The following is a 20,167-nucleotide window of genomic DNA, read 5'->3' as shown; positions in this document are numbered from 1 at the left end:
AAACAGCTGCCTCTGCGTAAACTACAAATGTGCCAGTCCTGAATCACGGTGACTAACAGCTTTTTAAAAACTCAGAATAATCACGGACAAAATCATTATATGTACACCTAAGAGAATATCTAGAAGTGTAGCACAGGAGAAAAGGGACAACCTCCTGAAAAGGCTCCGAATCAAGAGGAATGCTAAGAGTCGTCTGAAACAAAAACACACATACTGACAAAGGAAGCAGTGATTGAAAGAGTCTGAGGAATATGCTATATGCTTACGCATCCGTCCTCTGTTTCTTTTCATCTCCTATGGCCAGATTTCTGCAATTCTTGACAAAAATGTAGAGCCCGCCAGTTTTGTAGCAGTAGCTGATGTGAAGAAGGATTTCACCACTGACCTTCACGTTGCCATAGTCTCCTGTTTCACTGTAAACACTCATCATGCTGTTAAGGCTGGTCTGGAATAAACGAGATGAAGACAGGTGTCCAGTGTTATTCTCATTGTTTCCTCACAGAAGCCACCCCCTTCATTCAATTACAATTCTTATTCGTTATAATGAGCAGGAAGGTGTAGGGTGAGAGAAGAAAGCAAAAATCACTTGTTTTGCTTGTTTTTCTGGTATTGTATAAAGTCCAAGCTGGGAAGGGACAAGAAGACTTAAGGAGCATTAGTAAGGAAGGCAGGAAACTTGCTGAGAAGGGCAGCATTGCCTTTCTGGGTGGCAAATAGCCTTTGTTTATTCACTTCTAATGAATACGGGGTCACTGAGGCATTTCCAATCCCACATCCTCTCCCGATTCATGTAGCTTTCACCTTTCTCACTGGCAGACTCAAGGTCAGTCTACTTCAAGGTCTAGAATGCATCCATCAGGACAAAGAAAAGCTCATACATTTTGTGCTAGCAGGAGACACAAGGTTTCCTCTCTGACACCCCCAGAGAGCATCCCATCAGTCTCCGGGAAGCCGTAACTGCAGCTTTAACAAGGGCAGGCCAGAAGAACATCATATACCCCTGGCTGTTGTGAATTCCCTGAGCAGCTGTTGTGGTCACATGGGTAGTATGAGACCAGAACTTTGTAAACCTCTACAAAATAACAACCCACAAAATAGAAGAGTAAGCAAAAAAATTACACACCAACCAACAAATAAAATAAAATGTGAGAGAAAAACAGTCCAAATCTACCAGAATGAATAAATGGCAAGGGACATATTTAAATTAAATGTAACAAAAGTATCCTTTAGTGCCCAAACTGTATCTTAGCAACACAACTGTCACAAGAGACCACTTGAAAGGCTTTCATGAGTGACCCAGTAGTTTCAAAAGCCCTGTCTGTGAACTGGTGGGAAGGATTATAGTAAGTACAAAGAGAGCCCAGGCTTCCCACTTTTCAGATACGCCTAACAAAAGTCATCATGTTCCTCTAGTTACTCAGAGTAGAGACCGATCAAAGAACAGGATGTGGGTGACGTGGCTAGCATCTCTTCTCAGCTGGAGTCTAGGGCTTAAGAATTCCATGATTACTTAAAAATGATAATTTCAAGAGAGCCAGTGAGTGATCTAATTTGTCTTGCCCAGTCCTAAAACGAAACAAATGTTTCATAATAACAGGTGGCTTTGAGCAGTGCTTTTCAAACTTTAATTGCACATAAATCACCTGGGGATCTCTGTCAAATGATGATTCGGGTCCAGTTAGTCCCCAGTGGGGTCTGAGAGTCTGCTTTTCTAACAAACGCCTAGGCCCACAGCTTCCAAAATGTGTACTGAGGCATCCCAGAGTACCACAGCACATGCACAGGGGCAATACAGGATATTTTAAAGTTTCAAGGGAAACACAGCGACATCTATCAGACACGGTGCAAACTGTTTACGGTAGTTCACGATGTCAACATTAAATCACAATTTATTCTTTTCAGGTAAGTCCTAACGGTGTGAAGCTGAGTTTTTGACAGTTGCCGTGAAAAAAAAAGTGCTGCACAAAAATCAATGTGGAACAGGAAATAAAAGAGGTGCTGTTCAATCAGAGTCCAAGATTTGACAAGTTGTGAAGTGCCCAACAGGCAACCACATCCCATTAGTAAGGAATAAGAGCTATTTAAGAGTGGAATAAAAATATTTTTCTTTCAATTTATGTGTATTATTGTTCCACCTGTCTACTAAGTGGTTAGCATAGCAGTGCTTATTAAGTTTTTTAACCTAACCGATGTGGAGAACAAAGGCAAAAGAAATCTAGAAAAAATTAAATTTTCCGTTTCAGCCCATTGACAAGTCTGAGACAGGCAGGGTGACTTTCCTCCAGGAACTCAACTGCCTTGATGCTAATACTTTGCTAGAGGCAAAAGGCAACCTTATCTTGACATCAGCCTGACCTCCAGGACCCTGTAAGTCTCTAACATAAAAATCCCTTTGGAAACTTCCTTTATCTCTACCCACCGCTCCCCCTCTCCCTGCAAGATACATGTTAGCAATCATCCTCCAAGCATACGGCCCCCTGGTATACATCTGAAGGGTCTCGTGACTAAGGTTTTACTAGACTATGTAAATACCCTTACCTTTCACAGCAGCTAGCCCCTCAAGGTCCCGGAAATCTTGCTTCCAAATTCCTTAGAGGCTTATACTATCCCTCACCCCCTCCCACTTTGAAAATATATAACCAGTCCACTCCTCACACCCCCAGTGCAGCTCTTTCTGCCCACAGAAAGCTCTTCCTGCCTGTCCCTGTGCTTTCACAAAACCACCTTTTTCCACCAAAGACATCTCGAGAATTCTTTCTTGGCTGTTCATTCCCAGACCCCAACATTTCACATCACTAACTACACGATACATGGGTTGGTCAGGTGTTATTTTTGGCTCAGGAGTAGGATCAAAGAATCACTAGGGGTTCTGTGAATGGACAGTGTGAGAGTCTCTGCCCTAGGGGATGCGATGTTGCTGGTGCATAGACTATGCTTTGACTTTCAAGGGCTTCAAGAATACGCCTCTATTCCCTGTTACAGAAGACGAAACTCTGGCCTCCAGAAATTACTGGCAGAGCCAAGGCAGGAAGCAAGATCTTCAGATTTTTAGTCTGAGGACCTCCCTACCATGCCTCCCTACTAAGTTGTGTCGACATCACATCCCTCAGTAGCCACAGTTTCAAAAAGGTCCTCAGTAAGCAGGGGGACCCTATAGATAGAAGAAAATGTAAGAACCCACAAATGCTGGAGCTTGGGAGAAATTAAGGCAATTTTGCTCCTAACCAACCGGTATGCTCTTAACCAAGTTAATGTGATTTAAAATAGAGATGTTCATTTCAAAGAGATTTCGTAAATGGTAAATCATTTTGAACCATGTGTCTTTTGACTGGCACTCAGGTTCTCATGTTTAATGATCTTTTCTTCCCTTGGACTACTTGGATTCTGATAATGTTGTTTACCCTTTAAAGAGAAACTCTGGTTAATTACACACAAGGCAGGAAAAGATAAATGCTGGAAAATGTGCCCACCTTATCAGATTTCCCGTACCATGAAATTTGTGAAGTATGGTTGGAAAGAAGGCAAAGGAAAGACTGAAAACTCACAGTGTCTGAGTCAGCATCAGGGACATTCAGGTAGGTCCACTTCCTGTCAGAGCCTGCTGGAGAACTCTTTAAGAAAGTCGCCCAAAGGTCAAAAGGAAAAAGGGTATTAGAGCAACAGACAGAAATCAGAGAAGCAAAAAAAAAAAAAAAAAAAAAAAAAAAAAGACCTACAGGCATATACACATAGATGGATATGAGGACACGGGGGCTCCTAAAGCCTACTTCTCAAGCAAAGCCTTGAACATGAAAGTAAGAAGGGACTTTATTCTACAGGCAATGAAAAGCTATGGACAGTGTCTGAGTAGGAGAGAAACCCGACTGGGTATGTATTTGAGGAAAACGACTAGCAGCAGCATGGTGGATGGTTGGGAAATTGAGAGAACGGGGGCAGGGAAATAAATGTATGCAGAGAACTATGATAGTTCATAGGTTTGAGGTGATGAGAGCCTGAACTGGGGAGGGAAGATGTTTTAAAAACTGGGCAAGGACCATGGAAGGAGAGGGAAGGAAAAACCCATGCAAAATTAGACCAAAAAGTTTTCTGTGGCCAAAAGGCAAGCAGGTGATTATAATGACGTTTAACTCACTATCACACATATTCCCAAGAACATTCCTATCTCCTTTGAAAAAAAGTACAGAAAATCAACAAGAGAAAGAAGAAACTTCCAGTCACAGGCTAGATAAATGCTTACGGTTGACAAGCCACTTGCTAGACTGTGGGTGTTTGCCGAAAACCGTGAGGACACTAAGTCATTAATGCCTTCCCCAGTGTCTTCCAAGGAGTCCTAAGGAAGGAGGAGAACATCAGTGCTTTAGTTTCTTTCTTTCCTAGAAAGAGTTTTCACTTCCAAAACCACTTTGTTTTAAAATACCTTGAACTATTAGATACAAATATCTATAAATCACCTTATTCTGAGGTTTTTCTCTTTTGCTATCCATTCAACGTGAATTATTTCATCAGAGGATTGGGGTCTCCTTCCTACTGGTGCTTGTTTTATGAAAAGAACACGAAATTTAGAATCACACAAACCTGGGTGTTCAATTTCTACCTCCCTGATCTCTAAGCTTTGGGCAAGGTACTTAAATTATTTAACTAAAAAGAAAATGGGTTTATGCATGTGTGTATACTGTCAATATGGGGAAATAGATCTTAAAAATCTCTCCAACAGAATTAACTCTTTTAGACACTGGATTCTTGTCCAAAATTCCAGATTCTGCTTTTCTTCTCCTACATGATAAAGTGGTTTTTCCTTTGGTTAATCATGCAATGCATTTTTACAGTAAAAATTTGCAAGCAATATAGATAAATATAAATTAAACTCAGGACTCCCACTAATATCTTAATGATCAAGTTTCAATAGTTTTATGATATGTACACACACATGCCTACATACACAACCACACATAAGTGGAATATATCATGCATACTTTTTTTTACATGAACACCTTGCTTTTTTGCTTCTCCTCTCCTCCGTTTCCTCTCACCCCAGGTTAAACTAATATTTTATATATTCTATTCCATATCTCCTTATTTATGTGAAAAATCATATAAAATTGTGCACACAGAAATCTGAGCAGTCATACATAAGAATTTCTTTTAACCATGTTGTTATAAATTGATATATATATATATATATATATATACACACACACACACACATACACACACACACACACACACACACACACACACACATATATATATATAATTCTGTGCTTTAAACTCAAACAAATTCTAAAATATCACACATGGAGAAAAGTGCATCAAACATAATTGTACAGTATAATAATATTAAGTGATTGAGTAGAAGCCCCCTTTGTGCTCTGTCAATGTCACAGACCTCTTTCTCCCATCTTTGAAATAATTTCTTAACTCTTATAGTAATCACATCCTTACTTTTCTTTCTATTTTTGCTACCTAAGCATTCGTTCCTAAACAATATGATATTGTTTTGCCTGTTTCTAAATTGTATGTAAATACAATTAAATGTAAGAGGCTCTTTTGGGTTTTGCCTTTTTGTCTCGACATTATAGTCTTTTAAGAGTCATCCAAATTGTTGCATAATGTTATCATTTGTTTATTTTTATTTATTAGTCAATGGTTTCATACCCCACACTTGATCCATTTTCTGTTGCTAAATGTTTGTGTTGTTTCCAGAGTTTTTTCTATCATTATCAAAGTTGCTATGAATATTCTTTTTTGGTTATTTTTTTGAGAGAGAGAGAGAGAGAGAGACAAAGAGCAAGTAAGTAAGTGCATGCACACGAGTGGGGGAGAGGCAGAGACCAAATCCCAAGCCCACTCTGTGTGCTGTCCCTGCAGAGCCCATAGCAGGGCTCCAACTCATGAACTCATTCATTGCCCACCCCGGTCTGCTCTGGCAATCACCAGTTTCTTCTCTGTACTTATAGGTCTAGTTCTGCTTTTTATTAGTTTATTCATTTGTTTTTTTAACATTCCACATATAAGTGAAATCATATGGTATTTGTCTTTCTCAGACTTTTTTCACATAGAATTCTGCCCTCTAGGTCCATCTGTGTGTGTGTGTGTGCACGCACGTGTGTGTGTGTGTGTGTGTGGATATATCTTTATCCACTCATCTATGGATGGATACTTAGGCTGCTTCAATATCTTGGATATTACAAATAATGCTACAATAAATGTAGGGGTGTCTATATCTTTTCAATTTCCTTTTTTGTCTTACTCGGATAAGTACCCAGTAGTGGAATTACTGGATTATATGGAAATTCCCTTGTTAATTTTTTTTTAATTTTTTTTAATGTTTATTTATTTTTGAGACAGAGAGAGACAGAGCATGAACGGGGGAGGGTCAGAGAGAGAGGGAGACACAGAATCTGAAGCAGGCTCCAGGCTCTGAGCTGTCAGCACAGAGCCTGACGCGGGGCTCGAACTCACGGACTGTGAGATCATGACCTGAGCCAAAGTCGGACGCTTAACCGACTGAGCCACCCAGGCGCCCCATCCCTTGTTAATTTTTTGAGGACCTTCCATACTGTTTTTCACAGAGGCTACATCAATTTGCATTCCCACCAACAGTGCATGAAGGGTCCTTTTTCTCCACATCCTCATCAACACTTGTTATTTCTTGTCTTTTTGATTCTAGCCATTCTGACGAGTGTAAAGTGACAGCTCATTGTGGTTTTAATTTGCATTTCTCTGATGATTAGTGATGCTAAGCATCTTTTCAAGTGTTTGCTGGAAATCTGTACCTTTTCTTTGGAAAAATGTTTATTAAGGCCCCTTGCTCACAGTTTAATTGGATTTGAGTTGTATAACATCCCTCTACATTTTGGACATTAACCCCTTAACGGGTAAAACATTTGTACATATATTCTCTCATTCAGCAGGTTGCCCTTTTTTGTTGTTGACAGTTTCCTTCATGGGACAAAAGCTTGTTATTTCGGTGTAGTCCCAATAGTTTAATTTTGCTTTCATTTCCCTTGCCTGAGGAGACACGTCTAGAAAAATATTTCTACAGCAGATATGAAAGAAATTACTTCCTATGTTTTTTTGCTAGAACTTTTACGGGTTCAGGTCACACATTTAGGTCTTTAATCCATTTTGAGTTTGTTGTTGTGTGCGGTGTAAGAAACTTGCTGTCCAGTTTTCCCAGCACCATTTGTTGGAAAGACCGTCTTTTCCCCCACTGCATATTCTTGTCTCCTTTGCAATAGATTAATTGACCATAGAAGTGTGGGTTTATTTCTGAATTCTACATTCTGTTCCATTGATCTATGTGTCTCTTTATGTGCCAGTGCCATACTCCTTAGTACAGATTTGTAGTAGATCTTGAAATCTGGGATTGTGATACCTCCAGCTTTTTCTTTTTCAAGATTGCTTTGGCTATTCAGGGTCTTTTCTGGTTCCATACAAATTTTAGGATTATTTGTTCTAGTTCTGTGAAAAATGTTGTTGGTATTTTGGTAGGGATTGCATTTAAATCCATAGATCATTTTGGGTAGTATGAACACTTTAACAATATTGGATCTTCCACTCCATGAGCATGGAATATCTTTCCATTTGCTTAAGTGCTCTTTCTTTCATCACTGTTTTATAGTTTTCAGAGTATAAGTCTTTCACCTCCTTGATTAATTTTATTTCCAGGTATTTTATTATTTGTGGTGCAATTGTAAATGGGATCAGTTTCTTAATTTCTCTTTCTGCTACTTCATTATTAGTGTATAGAAATGCAACAGATTTCTGTGTATTAATTTTGTATCCTGTGACTTTACTGAATTCACTCATCAGTTCTAGTAGTTTTTTGGTGGAGTCTTAAGGGTTTTCTATACACAGTATCATGTCATATGCAAATACTGAGCATTTTACTTCTTCCGTATCAATTTGGATGCCTTTTGTTTCCTTATTGTTGTGGCTAGGACATGGAGCACTATGTTGCATAAAAGTGGTAAGAGTAGACATCTTTGCCTTGTTTCTGATCTTAGAGGAAAAGCTCTCAGTTTACCACCATTGAGTATGATGTTTGCTCTCAGTTTTTTCATATATGGCCTTTATGTTAAGATATGTTCCCCCTACTTTCCCTTTGTTCAGGGTTTTTATTATGAATGGATATTGTACTTTGTCAAATGCATCTGACGATCATATGGTTTTCCTTTGTCTTGTTAATGTGATGTATAATATTAATTAATTTGTGAATAATGAACCACACTTGCATCCCTGGGATAAATCCCACTTGATTGTGAATGATTTTTTTAAGTTTACTTATTTATTTTTGAGAGAAAGAGAGCGAGCGAGCGAGAGAGAGCGAGCGAGTGAGCAGGGGAGGGGCAGAGAGAGGGGGAGAGATAGAATTCCAAGCAGGCTCTGTACTGTCAGCACAGAGCCCAATGTGAGGCTTGAACTCAGGAACTATGAGATCATGACCTGAGCCAAAACTAAGAGTCAGATATTTAACCAACTGAGTCACCCAGGCACCCCGTGGTGAATTATTTTTTAAGTGTGCTGTTGGATTTGGTTTACTAATATTTTATGGAGGATTTTTGCATCTCTGTTCAGCAGAGATATTGGCCTATAGTTTTCTTTTTGTAGTGTCTTGATTTGGTTTTGTTATCAGTGTAATGCTGGCCTTGTAGAATTCATGTGAAAGTCTTCTTCCTCTTCTATGTTTTAGAAATTTTGAGAAAAATAGGTATTAATTCTTCTTTAAATATTTGGTAGAATTCACCTGTGAAGCCATCTGGTCCTGGACTTTTGTTTGTTGGGAGTTTTTCGATTACTGATTCAATTTCATTGTTACTAGCTGGTCTGTTCAAATCTTCTATTTCTTCTTGATTCAGTTTTGGTGTTGAAGTCCTTTAACTTTTGTTCATCTGGGCAACTCTGTATCTCATTTTCAGTTCTGAATAACTTTGCTGAGTATTCTTGGTTGTAGGTTTGTTTGTTTGTTTGTTTTTCAGCACTTTGAATATACCATGCCACTCCCTTCTAGCCTGGAAAGTTTTGGATGAAACTCAGCTGATAGACACATGGTGTTTCCCTTGTATGTAACTATTTTCTCTTGCTGCTTTTGAGAGCACTTGTTGAGATGAACACTGGGTGTTATATGGCAACCAATTTGTCAATAAATTATATTAAAAAATAAAATTCTCTAATTATTTTTTTCCACTTTAATTATTATGTGTGTTGATGTGAACCTCCTTGGGTTGATTTTATTGTGGACTCTCTGTGCCTTTTTGACATGGATGGTTATTTCCTTACCCAGATTATGGAATCTTTCAGCTATTATTTCTTTAAATAAGTTTCTGCCTCCTTTTCTCTCTCCTTTTCTTCTGGGATCCCTATAATGTAAATATTATTATGCTTAATGATGTCACTGAATTCCCATAAGCTATTCTAATTTGTATTATTCTTTTTTCTCGTTGCTGTTCAGCTTGCTTGCCTCCCACTACCCTGTCTTCCAGATCATCTATTTGTTCTTCTTCATATTCTTATCTGCCATTGATTCCCTCTAGTATATTTTTAATTTCAATTATGGAGTTTTCTAGGATCAGGAATAGTTTCATAATGTTGGAATTAACTGTTCTTTAAAGGTTGAACACAAGTAAGCTTTGAAACCATTTGATCTTATTGCCCCACCCCCTTTTGTGGTAGATTTTAAAATACTTTCCAGGTTTTTTTTTTTTTTTTTTACTCTAGTAAATAACAGTGAGCTTTAGAACCCAAGTTTCCTGGCTTGCTTTGGAAAATTATACTACTGTCATTTAACATTGTTTTATAACTTTCTTTCAAAGAATTCAAATTGCATTATAGCAATTACAGAAATCAGAATATCAAGGTATTAGAACTAGAAGGAAACTTAATAATTTAACTCAACCTTCTGATTTCAAAAACAAGTTCACGTTTGCACTAATTTTTACATAATTTAATCTCAGTTATGAAGGTAGTTTATTAGGGGTAACTTGAGATGTACAAATGTTCATATAAAATATACAGTCAGATAAATCTGGTAATATATGATTTAGAAAATGTTGGCATCCTTCATTTTCCAGGTTTAGATTAAGTGATGTTAAGCCAGGAGTTGAAATCCCCAAGAGGTATTTTTTTAGGGATAATCTTCACCCATTAACCTGATTACTAGTTAACTTTTCTAAATCATTCTTTTTCTTTTTTTTTTAATTGAGAGAGAGAGAGAGAGAGAGAGAGAGGGAACGAGAATGCACATGAGCAAGCAGGGGAAGGGGAGAAGGAAAGAGAATCTCAAGCAGGCTCCACATTCAACATAGAGCTCGAAGACGTGGGACTTGACCTCACAACAATGAGATCATGACCTGACCTTAAATCAAGAGTTTGACTCAACCAACTGAGCCACTCCAGGAGCCCTTCTAAAACATGCTTTAGTTGTTTTTATATATTGGTTGTGAAGACCAGTAGAAACAGATTCCCATATATCTTCACTTTATTCTCACCTAAAAGTGGGAAGGTTTGGAACAAGACCGTGCCCTTTCCTAATGATCATTAGACTTTCTTCCACATCCAACTTACCAAGTCTTTGTCTAAAGCCCCAGGGACAGACTTGCTTCTTATGTTTACAGTATTCTCTAAATCTTCTGGAAATGACCCACTCAAATCTAATTCAGATCGACTCCGGTCTGGAGGAAGGAAAAGAACAGGAGAGATATCAATCAGCTAATTTTGTTAGAAGATTTCATTTTTTTAAATGTTTGTTTAGTTTTGAGAGAGAGAGAGAGAGAGAGAGAGAAGAGAGAGAGAAGAGAGAGCGAGAGAGAAGAGAGAACGAGAGAGAGAAGAGAGCGAGAAAGCGAGAGAGAAGAGAGAGTGTGCCCATGTGAGCCAGGGAGGGACAGAGAGAGCGGGAGACAGAGGACCTAAAGCAGACTCTGCACTGACAGCAAAGACCTCGATATGGGGCTCAAACTCACAAACCATGAGATCATGACCTGAGCCAAAGTTAGATGCTTAACCGACTGAGCTACCCAGGTGCTACAATCTCATTTTTCACTGCCAATGTTTTATCATTATTTCCATTCTTTCTAGGGACAGGGCATGGAGTGTTAAGAAAGCAACAGTCAGAGAAATTTCATGCTGCTTACACTAACATACTTTTTTAAAATAGTATTTTCAAATTTTTTTTGACGGCATTATCAACACCGATGCGTTCATTTCATGTTTGGTTAAAGGAAGTTAAATGTTCTATTGTAAAATGCAAATTTTTAAGCTAAGACTTCTGTTTTTCTCATAGACTAAAAAACTCTCACAGAACAGGGCCTTAAAATATAATGAGCTCTTAGAAAAAAATAAAGCATTAATCATTCTTGATTTATATATTTAGAGAATTCACTGTGTTTTTACATTTGACATAAAATGCTATTAAAGGATATAACAAATTTCTTTCACATAAAAAGGGAGTGGCCATAGGAAAACTGAGAGGAAGTTCCATTTCTTCAGGCACAAGAACAGTCTTTCATCAAAGGAACATCTTGCTTTCAAATATGTAATTGTTTGAAATTTTTAAAAAAATTTTTATTTAATTTTATCATTTTTTTTGAGAGAAAGAGAGACAACACAATTCAGGGAGAGGGGGAGACAGAAGAGAGAAAGAGAGAATCTTAAGCAGGCTCTGCACTCAGCACAGAGCTTGACGTGGGGCATAATCTCATGACCATGAGATCATGACCTGAGCCGAAATCAAGAGTCAAATGCTTAATCAACCGAGCCACCCAGGTACCCCTTAAAAATATAATTTAAAGAACAATGCACCACTCAGTAATGCTGTAGACAACTTACTAAGACAAAGACAGTTCATTTACACAGAGTGGTGGTTCTATGTCAAAGCCCTGCTGGGATAGACATAGTTGTTCACTATGAGAAAGATTAAAGAGAGCAAGTTCGTACTTGAGTTTGAAATGGTAAATGAAACACTGCAGAAGTGCTTAGCACAGTGCCTGACACAGTATGTGATCAAAAAACAAGAGCTGTTGACTAGAAGGAGTAGAAATATAATCTATGAGGTTGGCCTGTAGACTAGTTAAAAATTTTTCTATTAACAGGAGAAACAATTTTGCAGTCCTGAACAAAATGCAACAAGAACCACATATATTTAGAAAACCCTTTGTGAGCTACATGACTAGGAAAGACTCCTCAACTCAGCACACAGAATCTAGCCTCAGGCTTTATGCAAATATCATCGTTAGGTAACAGTTAACCTTTCCATGTTGAGGATTCTGTCATGATTGTAATTCTACGTAAGGGACTACTGCAAATGTCTCTAAAGAATTTTCTTATTCGTAGGTAATAAAATTGCAACATAAATAATACCTGTTTCACAGGGTTGTTGTGATGGAGAAGTGAAATGATATACAGTATTTGAATGTACCATCCGAATGAAAAGGGTTATTACTCACTTTAATGCAGCTTACAAGTAACTTTTTATTTAAACCACAGGATAATTATTCTTTCTAGATATAGGGCATTTTAGACCATCATGTCTACTGAACTATCATTTCCCTGAATTCTGGAAAAGTGTTATCTTTCTACCAAATGAACCAATTATATTTCCTACACTCCTATACTGATGTTTGGTATAGCTCTGAAACTTGACTGACAAGCATATACACTTAATAAATGGATTTTGCATGAATGCAGGAGGCTCAAGGTGTCGCCTGGGTCCACATTTAACCTGTTCTTATGGAATGAACCTACCATCACGGGTCAAGGGACAGACGATTTTCATGCTTTAGAAAATGACAGACGATTATTTTCTAAAGCATGAAATATCCATTTAATGTCACACAAGACGGTCAATTCCAAATGACTTAGTCAAGGGTGCCTGGGTGGCTCCGTCAGTTATGCTTCCAACTCTTGATTGTGGCTCAGGTCATGATGTCAGTGTTTGTGAGATGGAGCCCTGTGTCAGGCTCAGCGCTGACAGTGTGGAGTCTGCTTGGGATTCTCTCGCTCCTCTCTCTGCTTCTCCCCTATGTTCACGTGTGCTCTCTCTCTCTCTCAAAAGAAATAAATAAATTCAAAAGAGAGTAGTCATGCTCTAAATACCCACCTGAGGAGAGGGAGACCTCAGACACTGCTATGGACGGTGTGCCAGAAGTGTTTCTGCGACGACTCTTTGTGAGGTCGTCAGATGTGCTTTCAAGGGCAGCCAAATCCATGGAATTTTCGAAACCGTGTTCCTTCTCACAAAGTAAAAATGAAAAAAGAACATTATGATGACTGCAGTTTACTTTCAAATCATATTAATATACTTCAGTATAACCACATTTATGTTGTATTACTCTTTAGGAGGGGTAGTTAACATTAGCGGTGGGGGGTCCTCATCAGGGGTCCATATAACTCTAAAACTTACTATCAATAACCGCTCTATAAAACCCATTTGTTAATTAGGACAAAAGTTGTTCCAAATAATTTTACATTCACAAAACTGCGAGTGTTCCAATATAAAATTAGCAAGAAAGATGATATAGGTACAGCTCCAATCTTAAATGAACTCTATATAAGAATATATAGAGGGGCGCCTGGGTGGCTCAGTCGGTTAAGCATCTGACTTTGGCTCAGGTCATGATCTCACGGTTCTTGAGTTCGAGCCCTGCGTCGGGCTCTGTGCTGACAGCTCAGAGCCTGGAGCCTGCTTCTGACTCTGTGTCTCCCACTCTCTCTGCCCCTCCCCAGCTTGCACTCTGTGTGTGTGTGTGTGTCTCTCTCTCAAAAATAAACAAAACATTAAAAAATTTTCAAAAGAAGAAAAAAAAGAATCTGGCTAGCTTTGCATCCTCAGAGTTATACACAAGCATAGTATTCTGTTTTCTCCCATGTTTGTCCCCATTCTCAACACTCTCTTTCCCCAGTGACCCCCTACCTCCTACACCCCCATTTAACAGAAGACCGTGACCCACAATCCAGGTTAACACATGGCACAGAAGGGCTCCCAGGATACTGCCCCAGCCTTGCACCAGAGTCTGTTCTGATAGCTCAGTGCCTCTGCCATATCAGTTACTAAATATTTTGAATATCATTCCTTGTTAGGTTGCCAGCGAAGTAAGGGTAATCACCAACTATCAATGCACTTTTCTGGGTATGGAACACTACTGCTTGCTGAGCTTAGTATAAATATTTATAAATTTTAAATCTGCCTTTTACCTTATCAGCAAGTACAATTCAGACTATAAGTATTTAAAGAAATCTTCTATTTTTATTCAATCTGTCTGGATGCCTTTTGGCTTTTCTTTAAAAATATTTATAGAATCTGGCTGTTTACAGTCTCTGCTTTTCTTTTTTAAGTTTATGATTTATCTTTCCGAAGTTGCACTACAGGAAGAGTCGAGATTTTAAATAAATATTTAGTTTGTATATTCAGTATTTAGATAATAACTATTTTTATTAAAGTATCATTGCCATATGATGTTAGTTTCAGGTAGATAGCATAGTGATTCAACAATTCTGTGCATTATGCAGGGCTCACTACCATAAGCATAGTCACCATCTGTCACCATAGGATGTTATTACAATATTATTGGCTATATTCCCCATCCTCCACTTTTCATCTCCACGACTTAACTTATTTTATAAATGGAAGTTTGTACCTCTTAATCCCCTTCACCTATTTCACCCACCCCCTCATTCCCCTCTCCTCTGGCAACCACCAGTCTGCTCTCTGTATACATGAATCTGTTTCTGGTTTTGTCTTGGTGTGTTCATTCATTTTCATTTTTAGAATCCACATATAGGTGAAATTATGTGGTATTTTTCTTTCTCTGTCTGACTTCCCTTAGCATAATACCCTCTAAGTCCATCCACATTGTCACAAATGGCATGAACTCATTCTTTTAAAAAAAAAATTTCTATTTATTTATTTTTGAGAGACAGAGCACAAGTGGGGGCGGGGCAGAGAGAGAGAGGGAGACGCAGAATCCGAAACAGGCTCCAGGCTCCAAGCTGTCAGCACAGAGCCTGACGTGGGGCTCGAACCCACAAACCGTGAGATCATGACCTGAGCTGAAGTCGGACGCTTCACCGACCGAGCCACCCAGGCGCCTCATGAGCTCATTCTTTTTTACGGCTGAGCAATATTCGATTGTATACATTTACTACTTCTTTATCCACTCGTCTATCATGGGGCACTGGGGCTACTTCCATATCTTGGCTATTGTAAATAATGCTGCAATAGACATAAGGGTACGTGTATCTTTTTGAATTAATGCTTTCCTTTTCATTGAGTAAACACCCAGTAGTGCAATTGCTGGGCCGTAGGGTACTTCAATTTTTACTCTTTGAGGAACCTCCATACTGCTTTCTACAGTGGCTGCACCAGTTTGCATTCCCACCAACAGTGCACAGGATTCACAACCTCCATTTCTATCCCCTTGTTCCAAAGCCCAGTGTCTCACTTGCAGGAAGACAATGGCATCCTAACTGGTCTGTTGGCTTTTCCACTTGTTCCCCTACAGCTGCTTCTCAGCACAGCCTCCAGATCCTGTATAAAAGAAGCCACATCTTCTGCCTATTTTTCATTGGATTATGTTTTGGGGTGTTGGGTTGTGTAAGTTCTGTACATATTTTGAATTAAGGAGCACAGTCGTCACGATGAGCGCCAAGTGATGTATGGAATTGTTGAATCAGGATGCTGTACGCCTGAAACTAATACAATCCTGTGCATTAACTATACTGGAGTTAAAAAAACTAATAAAAAATAACAAAACAAGAAGCCACATCGTGTCACTCTTCTGCTCAAAACCCTCCAGGTGTCCCCAGCTTATTCCAACTCAATGTCAAAGTGCATACAGTGGTCAGTCCCTATTACCTCTCTGAGCTCACTTCCTCCTCCTCCTCCCTTTGCTCACTCACAACAGCCAAACTGGCCTTCGTGTTCTTCCTTAAACATACCAGGCACGTTCCCACTTCAGAGTCTTAGCACTGGCTGTTTCTCTAGGGACGTTAAAAATATTTTAGGCACTGGTTGAACAGTGCCTTGACCATCCAAGAGGGAGGCCAGCCATAAGTAATTGGAACAGCCTTCCCTGTATGTGTACCTGCTGAATATCAGTGCTGTCCCTACCTGGAGAAACACCTTGCTCCAGACTCCTGCATAGTTAATTCTTTCACTTCAAGTGTTTGCTTGACCAGGACCAAGATTTCTTAAACACAGATGTCAGCTCTATGTATGGAGCTTCCTGCTTAACAAAAAATCTAGATGCTCATTGATTCAAAAGAACCATTTCCATATATGTATATATGGAAGGTGTGTGTGTGTGTCCCCCCCCCACACGTTTGTTTATTTTTGAGAGAGAGAGAGAGGGGGGGAAGGGAGGGAGGAGCAGGGAGAGATGGGGACAGAGGATCTGAAGCGGGCTCTGTGCCAACAGCAGAGGGTGCGATGTGGGGCTTGAACTCACGAACCCTGAGATCGTGACCTGAGCGGAAGTCAGAGGCTTAATGGAGTGAGCCACACAGGCAACCCATATTCTGTCTATATTTTATGTATAATGCAATTTAAGTCTTTATGGTGTGTTGATCCCTAATTTTTTTTTTTTCAACGTTTTTATTTATTTTTGGGACAGAGAGAGACAGAGCATGAACGGGGGAGGGGCAGAGAGAGAGGGAGACACAGAATCGGAAACAGGCTCCAGGCTCTGAGCCATCAGCCCAGAGCCTGACGCGGGGCTCGAACTCACGGACCGCGAGATCGTGACCTGGCTGAAGTCGGACGCTTAACCGACTGCGCCACCCAGGCGCCCCTGTTGATCCCTAATTTTAACAGGTGTGCATAAAGAAAAACTATTCAAATATTTCAAGGTTCTACTTTTCCTGATTTAAATCAGTCTGGGAAAGTTTTAGTGCAGTCAACTTAGGAATTCTTGGCAAATAACATGGAAGATCAAACTAGGAGACTTCTAGACATTATTTATATTTTGTTTAAGCCACATAAGCCACATAGCCATTTAACCCCCCATCATACAAATACCACCTTTGAACCTGCTCCTTCCCTTTCCTTCACATTTCTGGCTTCCCACCAAGAGCTAAGGGTGCAGGAAGTTCAGTCCTGATAACGAAGCATCTACAATTAAACAGCATAAACAACATGCTTCAAGATCCCGAGAACTCCGACCCAACCAGGCAATGGTGGTGAGGTCAAGTCTCGGAAGCTGGGCGTCCTTTCACATTTGTGGACTTACTCTACTGCTGGCTGAGGTCACGCTGCGTGTGCTTGGAGCCGGTGACCTCTGCATGACGGGGGTCACTCCACTGCTCCGGCTGCTCTTCCGAGTTGCCGGGCCAGCTTCCTGGTCATAAAGGTCTGATGAACCAGTGCTTCCCCTAAATGAGAAAGAATATTCTGACTTTAACTAGGATGCAGACCAGCAAGCAAAGACACAGCCATGGAAAAGCTTCCAAGAAAATGATGATGACAAGCGAACCCCCCAGAAACGCACTGCAGCCACACTGGAATCGGTCGCTATCTTCCTCAGAGACTCACTAGGCTCAAGCCCATTTGTCTGACTCCAGGGTTTCTGTAACTGAGCTTCACCCGACCGTTCCAGCCTTATTTCCTACTGCTCACCAGCATCCTCCCACCTGCGCAGGTTCTCCGCTCTCCTCTCAACTCACCACACTCACGGCACCCGCTCCAGCTTCTACCTCTAAGGCTTTTTCTCATGTTCTCTCCACCTGCTATGCTCTATTTGCCACTCTGCGCTTATGCAAATCTTCCCCATCCTTCATGGCCCAGATGAAGGCCAGCCTCCCCTATCAGGCACTTCCTGTCATCTACAAGCCTTGTGAACCTCTGCTCTGCTCCGTTCTTACTGATTCACAGTCTTTGCCAAACTATGTAGCACTTCACTCCAGGGTGTCTTATTTGGCTTCTAAGTGATCCACATATATGGGCCTTGTTGCCTCTTTCAACCTGAGCTCCTTGGGGACAGAGTTCATGACATATTTACCACATTATCTCTACCACCTTCATAAATGCCTTGGTGCAAAGGAGGCACTCAGTACATACTTAATCAAAGAGTGGGAATTACGTTTTATTTCCCTATGTTGTTTCAGTGTCTGACTCATGGTACACATTTAATAAATGTGGCATAAAAATAATGACATTTGGTAAATGGTGGTAAATGGGCTTGACTCACTTTGTTTGCTAAAACTGATTCAATCCCATTCAATAATGATTATAAAATAATAGTGCCTGCCTTTGAGGTGATCATGATTTTCTGATTACATGGAGCTTCATAAGTATAAGTTTTGACAAATTAGATTTTAAGAGAAGTGTTTGTTCTATTTTATTCTTTATCCTCGGTGAACACAAAATACGCTAAGTGGTAAAACATAAGCCTTTGTGAATTTCACTATTTGATTTACTATTTAGTAAGTTATAAGTGCATCTATAATCATAAGCATGTTAAAGCCTAGACGTGATAGTTAACAGTGATTAGAACTTACGTTTGAGCCAATCAGAAAAGATATGCAAAAGAATAGAGGAAGAGTGCTTTAAAAAAAAAAAAAAAAGGATGTCTCACTGTGCATGTGACATTGCTGGAAGACAAATCTGGCAGAAGAAAGAACTGGCAATGACCACTGCAGCTATCAACCACAGCTCCTAACTTTTTCAAGGCTCTGCACCAGAGAAGCCACCAAAATCAAATCAAATATGCCCTGATTTTTACTCCTGGCTACCACCACCCTCAAAAATTATGCAAAGAGAAGCTACATTTACTGAGTATTTTCTAGGTGTTTGACACTTTCCATGTCCCAACATCCCTGTAAGGAAAACATTCTTATTTTAAAGATGGGAACACTGAGTCCTAAAGAGGTTAGACAACTATTCCGTGTACGTAGGCATAGGTGTGTGTACACACACAACACACACCACCCCCACCACCACACCGTCGCACAGTTCGTACATAATAAAGTCAGGATAAAAACTGAAAATTGCCTGCCTACCCAAAGCCTATGCTCATTCTAGTTTCTCCTGTTGCTTACTCATCACTCACCAAGATCAAATTGATAGAACCAGGCAGGCTGTACATTGCTAGAAGGAGCCATCAAGCAGAAAACAATTCAAGGGTGAGAGAGCTGGGGGTTAGTTACTTGGAATCTGATGAAAAGAACCAAAAGTTCTCTGGGTAGCATTCCTATGATACCACATAGAAACAGTCTCTGGCTTCTTCCTCTAGATATGGCACCCTCAATGAATTATAGATTGCTCAGGAAGGGTCTAGGACTGTGTCTTGATTCTGACAAGAGAACAAAGTTTTATGATTAAATAAATTTATATAATTTGAGATTCTAAGTTCCTTGGAGACTTTCCAGAGCCCTCCAAGCTCAGGTGCTACACTTTTACACTTGACGACAGTTAACCATCTGAGTGATTTTGCTCATCTCAGAAGTCCTACCTAGAAAGATCTTAGAGACCTACCCAGGAACACTGTGGTGGAACCACAAAACTTTTCTGCTATTTTAGGTAAAATCTCCTTTAAAAAACAAGGGCTAGACATTAATCTTGCAGAAATGAGCCAAGAAGTTAGGATCCAAAGGGACTCATGTAGATATATCTGCTTGTGCCTGTCCTGAAAGTTCTCCTTGACCCAGGTGGTTTTGAAAAAGTCCCCATCTCAGACGAGCTTCGCTAGAACCAAAAGTCCTACTTATGTAGAAGCTCCGGCAGAAGTTGATTAATTGTGGTGATGACATTCAAGAGGCTATCCTGTAATAATAAAAAAAATCTTATAAGTCAGCTACTGGAAATTGTTGCCAGAAGCACTACCTCAAAAATGACATATAATTTCACATTTGTCCCTGACATTTACCGTGAGCTTCTCAAAAATATTTTCCTCTCAGTCAGTTGTTTCAGTTGGTTAGACTAAAAAAGATTCAGTCTGATGAGGCATAATATCATAAATAGTTGGGTGCCAACTCTCTTAGATGTTATATAAAATATGACATAAAATACATAAATCATCGCCACTTAAATAGGAAGAGGATAAAAGTCTAAATTCAAGAAGTTTAAAGTTCAATTAAGAAACAGCTATTTTTTGGGTCAGAGGACCTGAATAGGTATCTTCCCAAAGAAGGAATACATATGGCAGACACACGAAAAGATGCTCACCATCACTAA

The 20,167-nt window shown here is 39.6% G+C and overlaps 1 protein-coding gene across 1 annotated transcript in view; it reads right to left on the bottom strand.

Annotated features, from left to right (window-relative positions):
* Positions 1 to 20,167, bottom strand: part of SYTL5 (synaptotagmin like 5) — a 109,936-nt gene that overhangs the window by 22,428 nt on the left and 67,341 nt on the right. The window contains exons 6-10 of the mRNA XM_032592239.1: positions 17,226 to 17,367; positions 13,100 to 13,229; positions 10,567 to 10,673; positions 4,238 to 4,330; positions 267 to 445 (exon numbers count right to left, since the gene is read on the bottom strand). Of these exons, the coding sequence (XP_032448130.1) occupies positions 267 to 445; positions 4,238 to 4,330; positions 10,567 to 10,673; positions 13,100 to 13,229; positions 17,226 to 17,367 (651 nt within the window). The remainder of the gene's footprint in view (positions 1 to 266; positions 446 to 4,237; positions 4,331 to 10,566; positions 10,674 to 13,099; positions 13,230 to 17,225; positions 17,368 to 20,167) is intronic.

The sequence above is a fragment of the Lynx canadensis genome, chromosome X (genome assembly GCF_007474595.2).
Source record: "Lynx canadensis isolate LIC74 chromosome X, mLynCan4.pri.v2, whole genome shotgun sequence".
Classification (NCBI taxonomy): domain Eukaryota; kingdom Metazoa; phylum Chordata; class Mammalia; order Carnivora; family Felidae; genus Lynx; species Lynx canadensis.
Note: the sequence above shows the minus strand (reverse complement) of the source record. Positions and strands in the feature narration are given on the sequence as shown.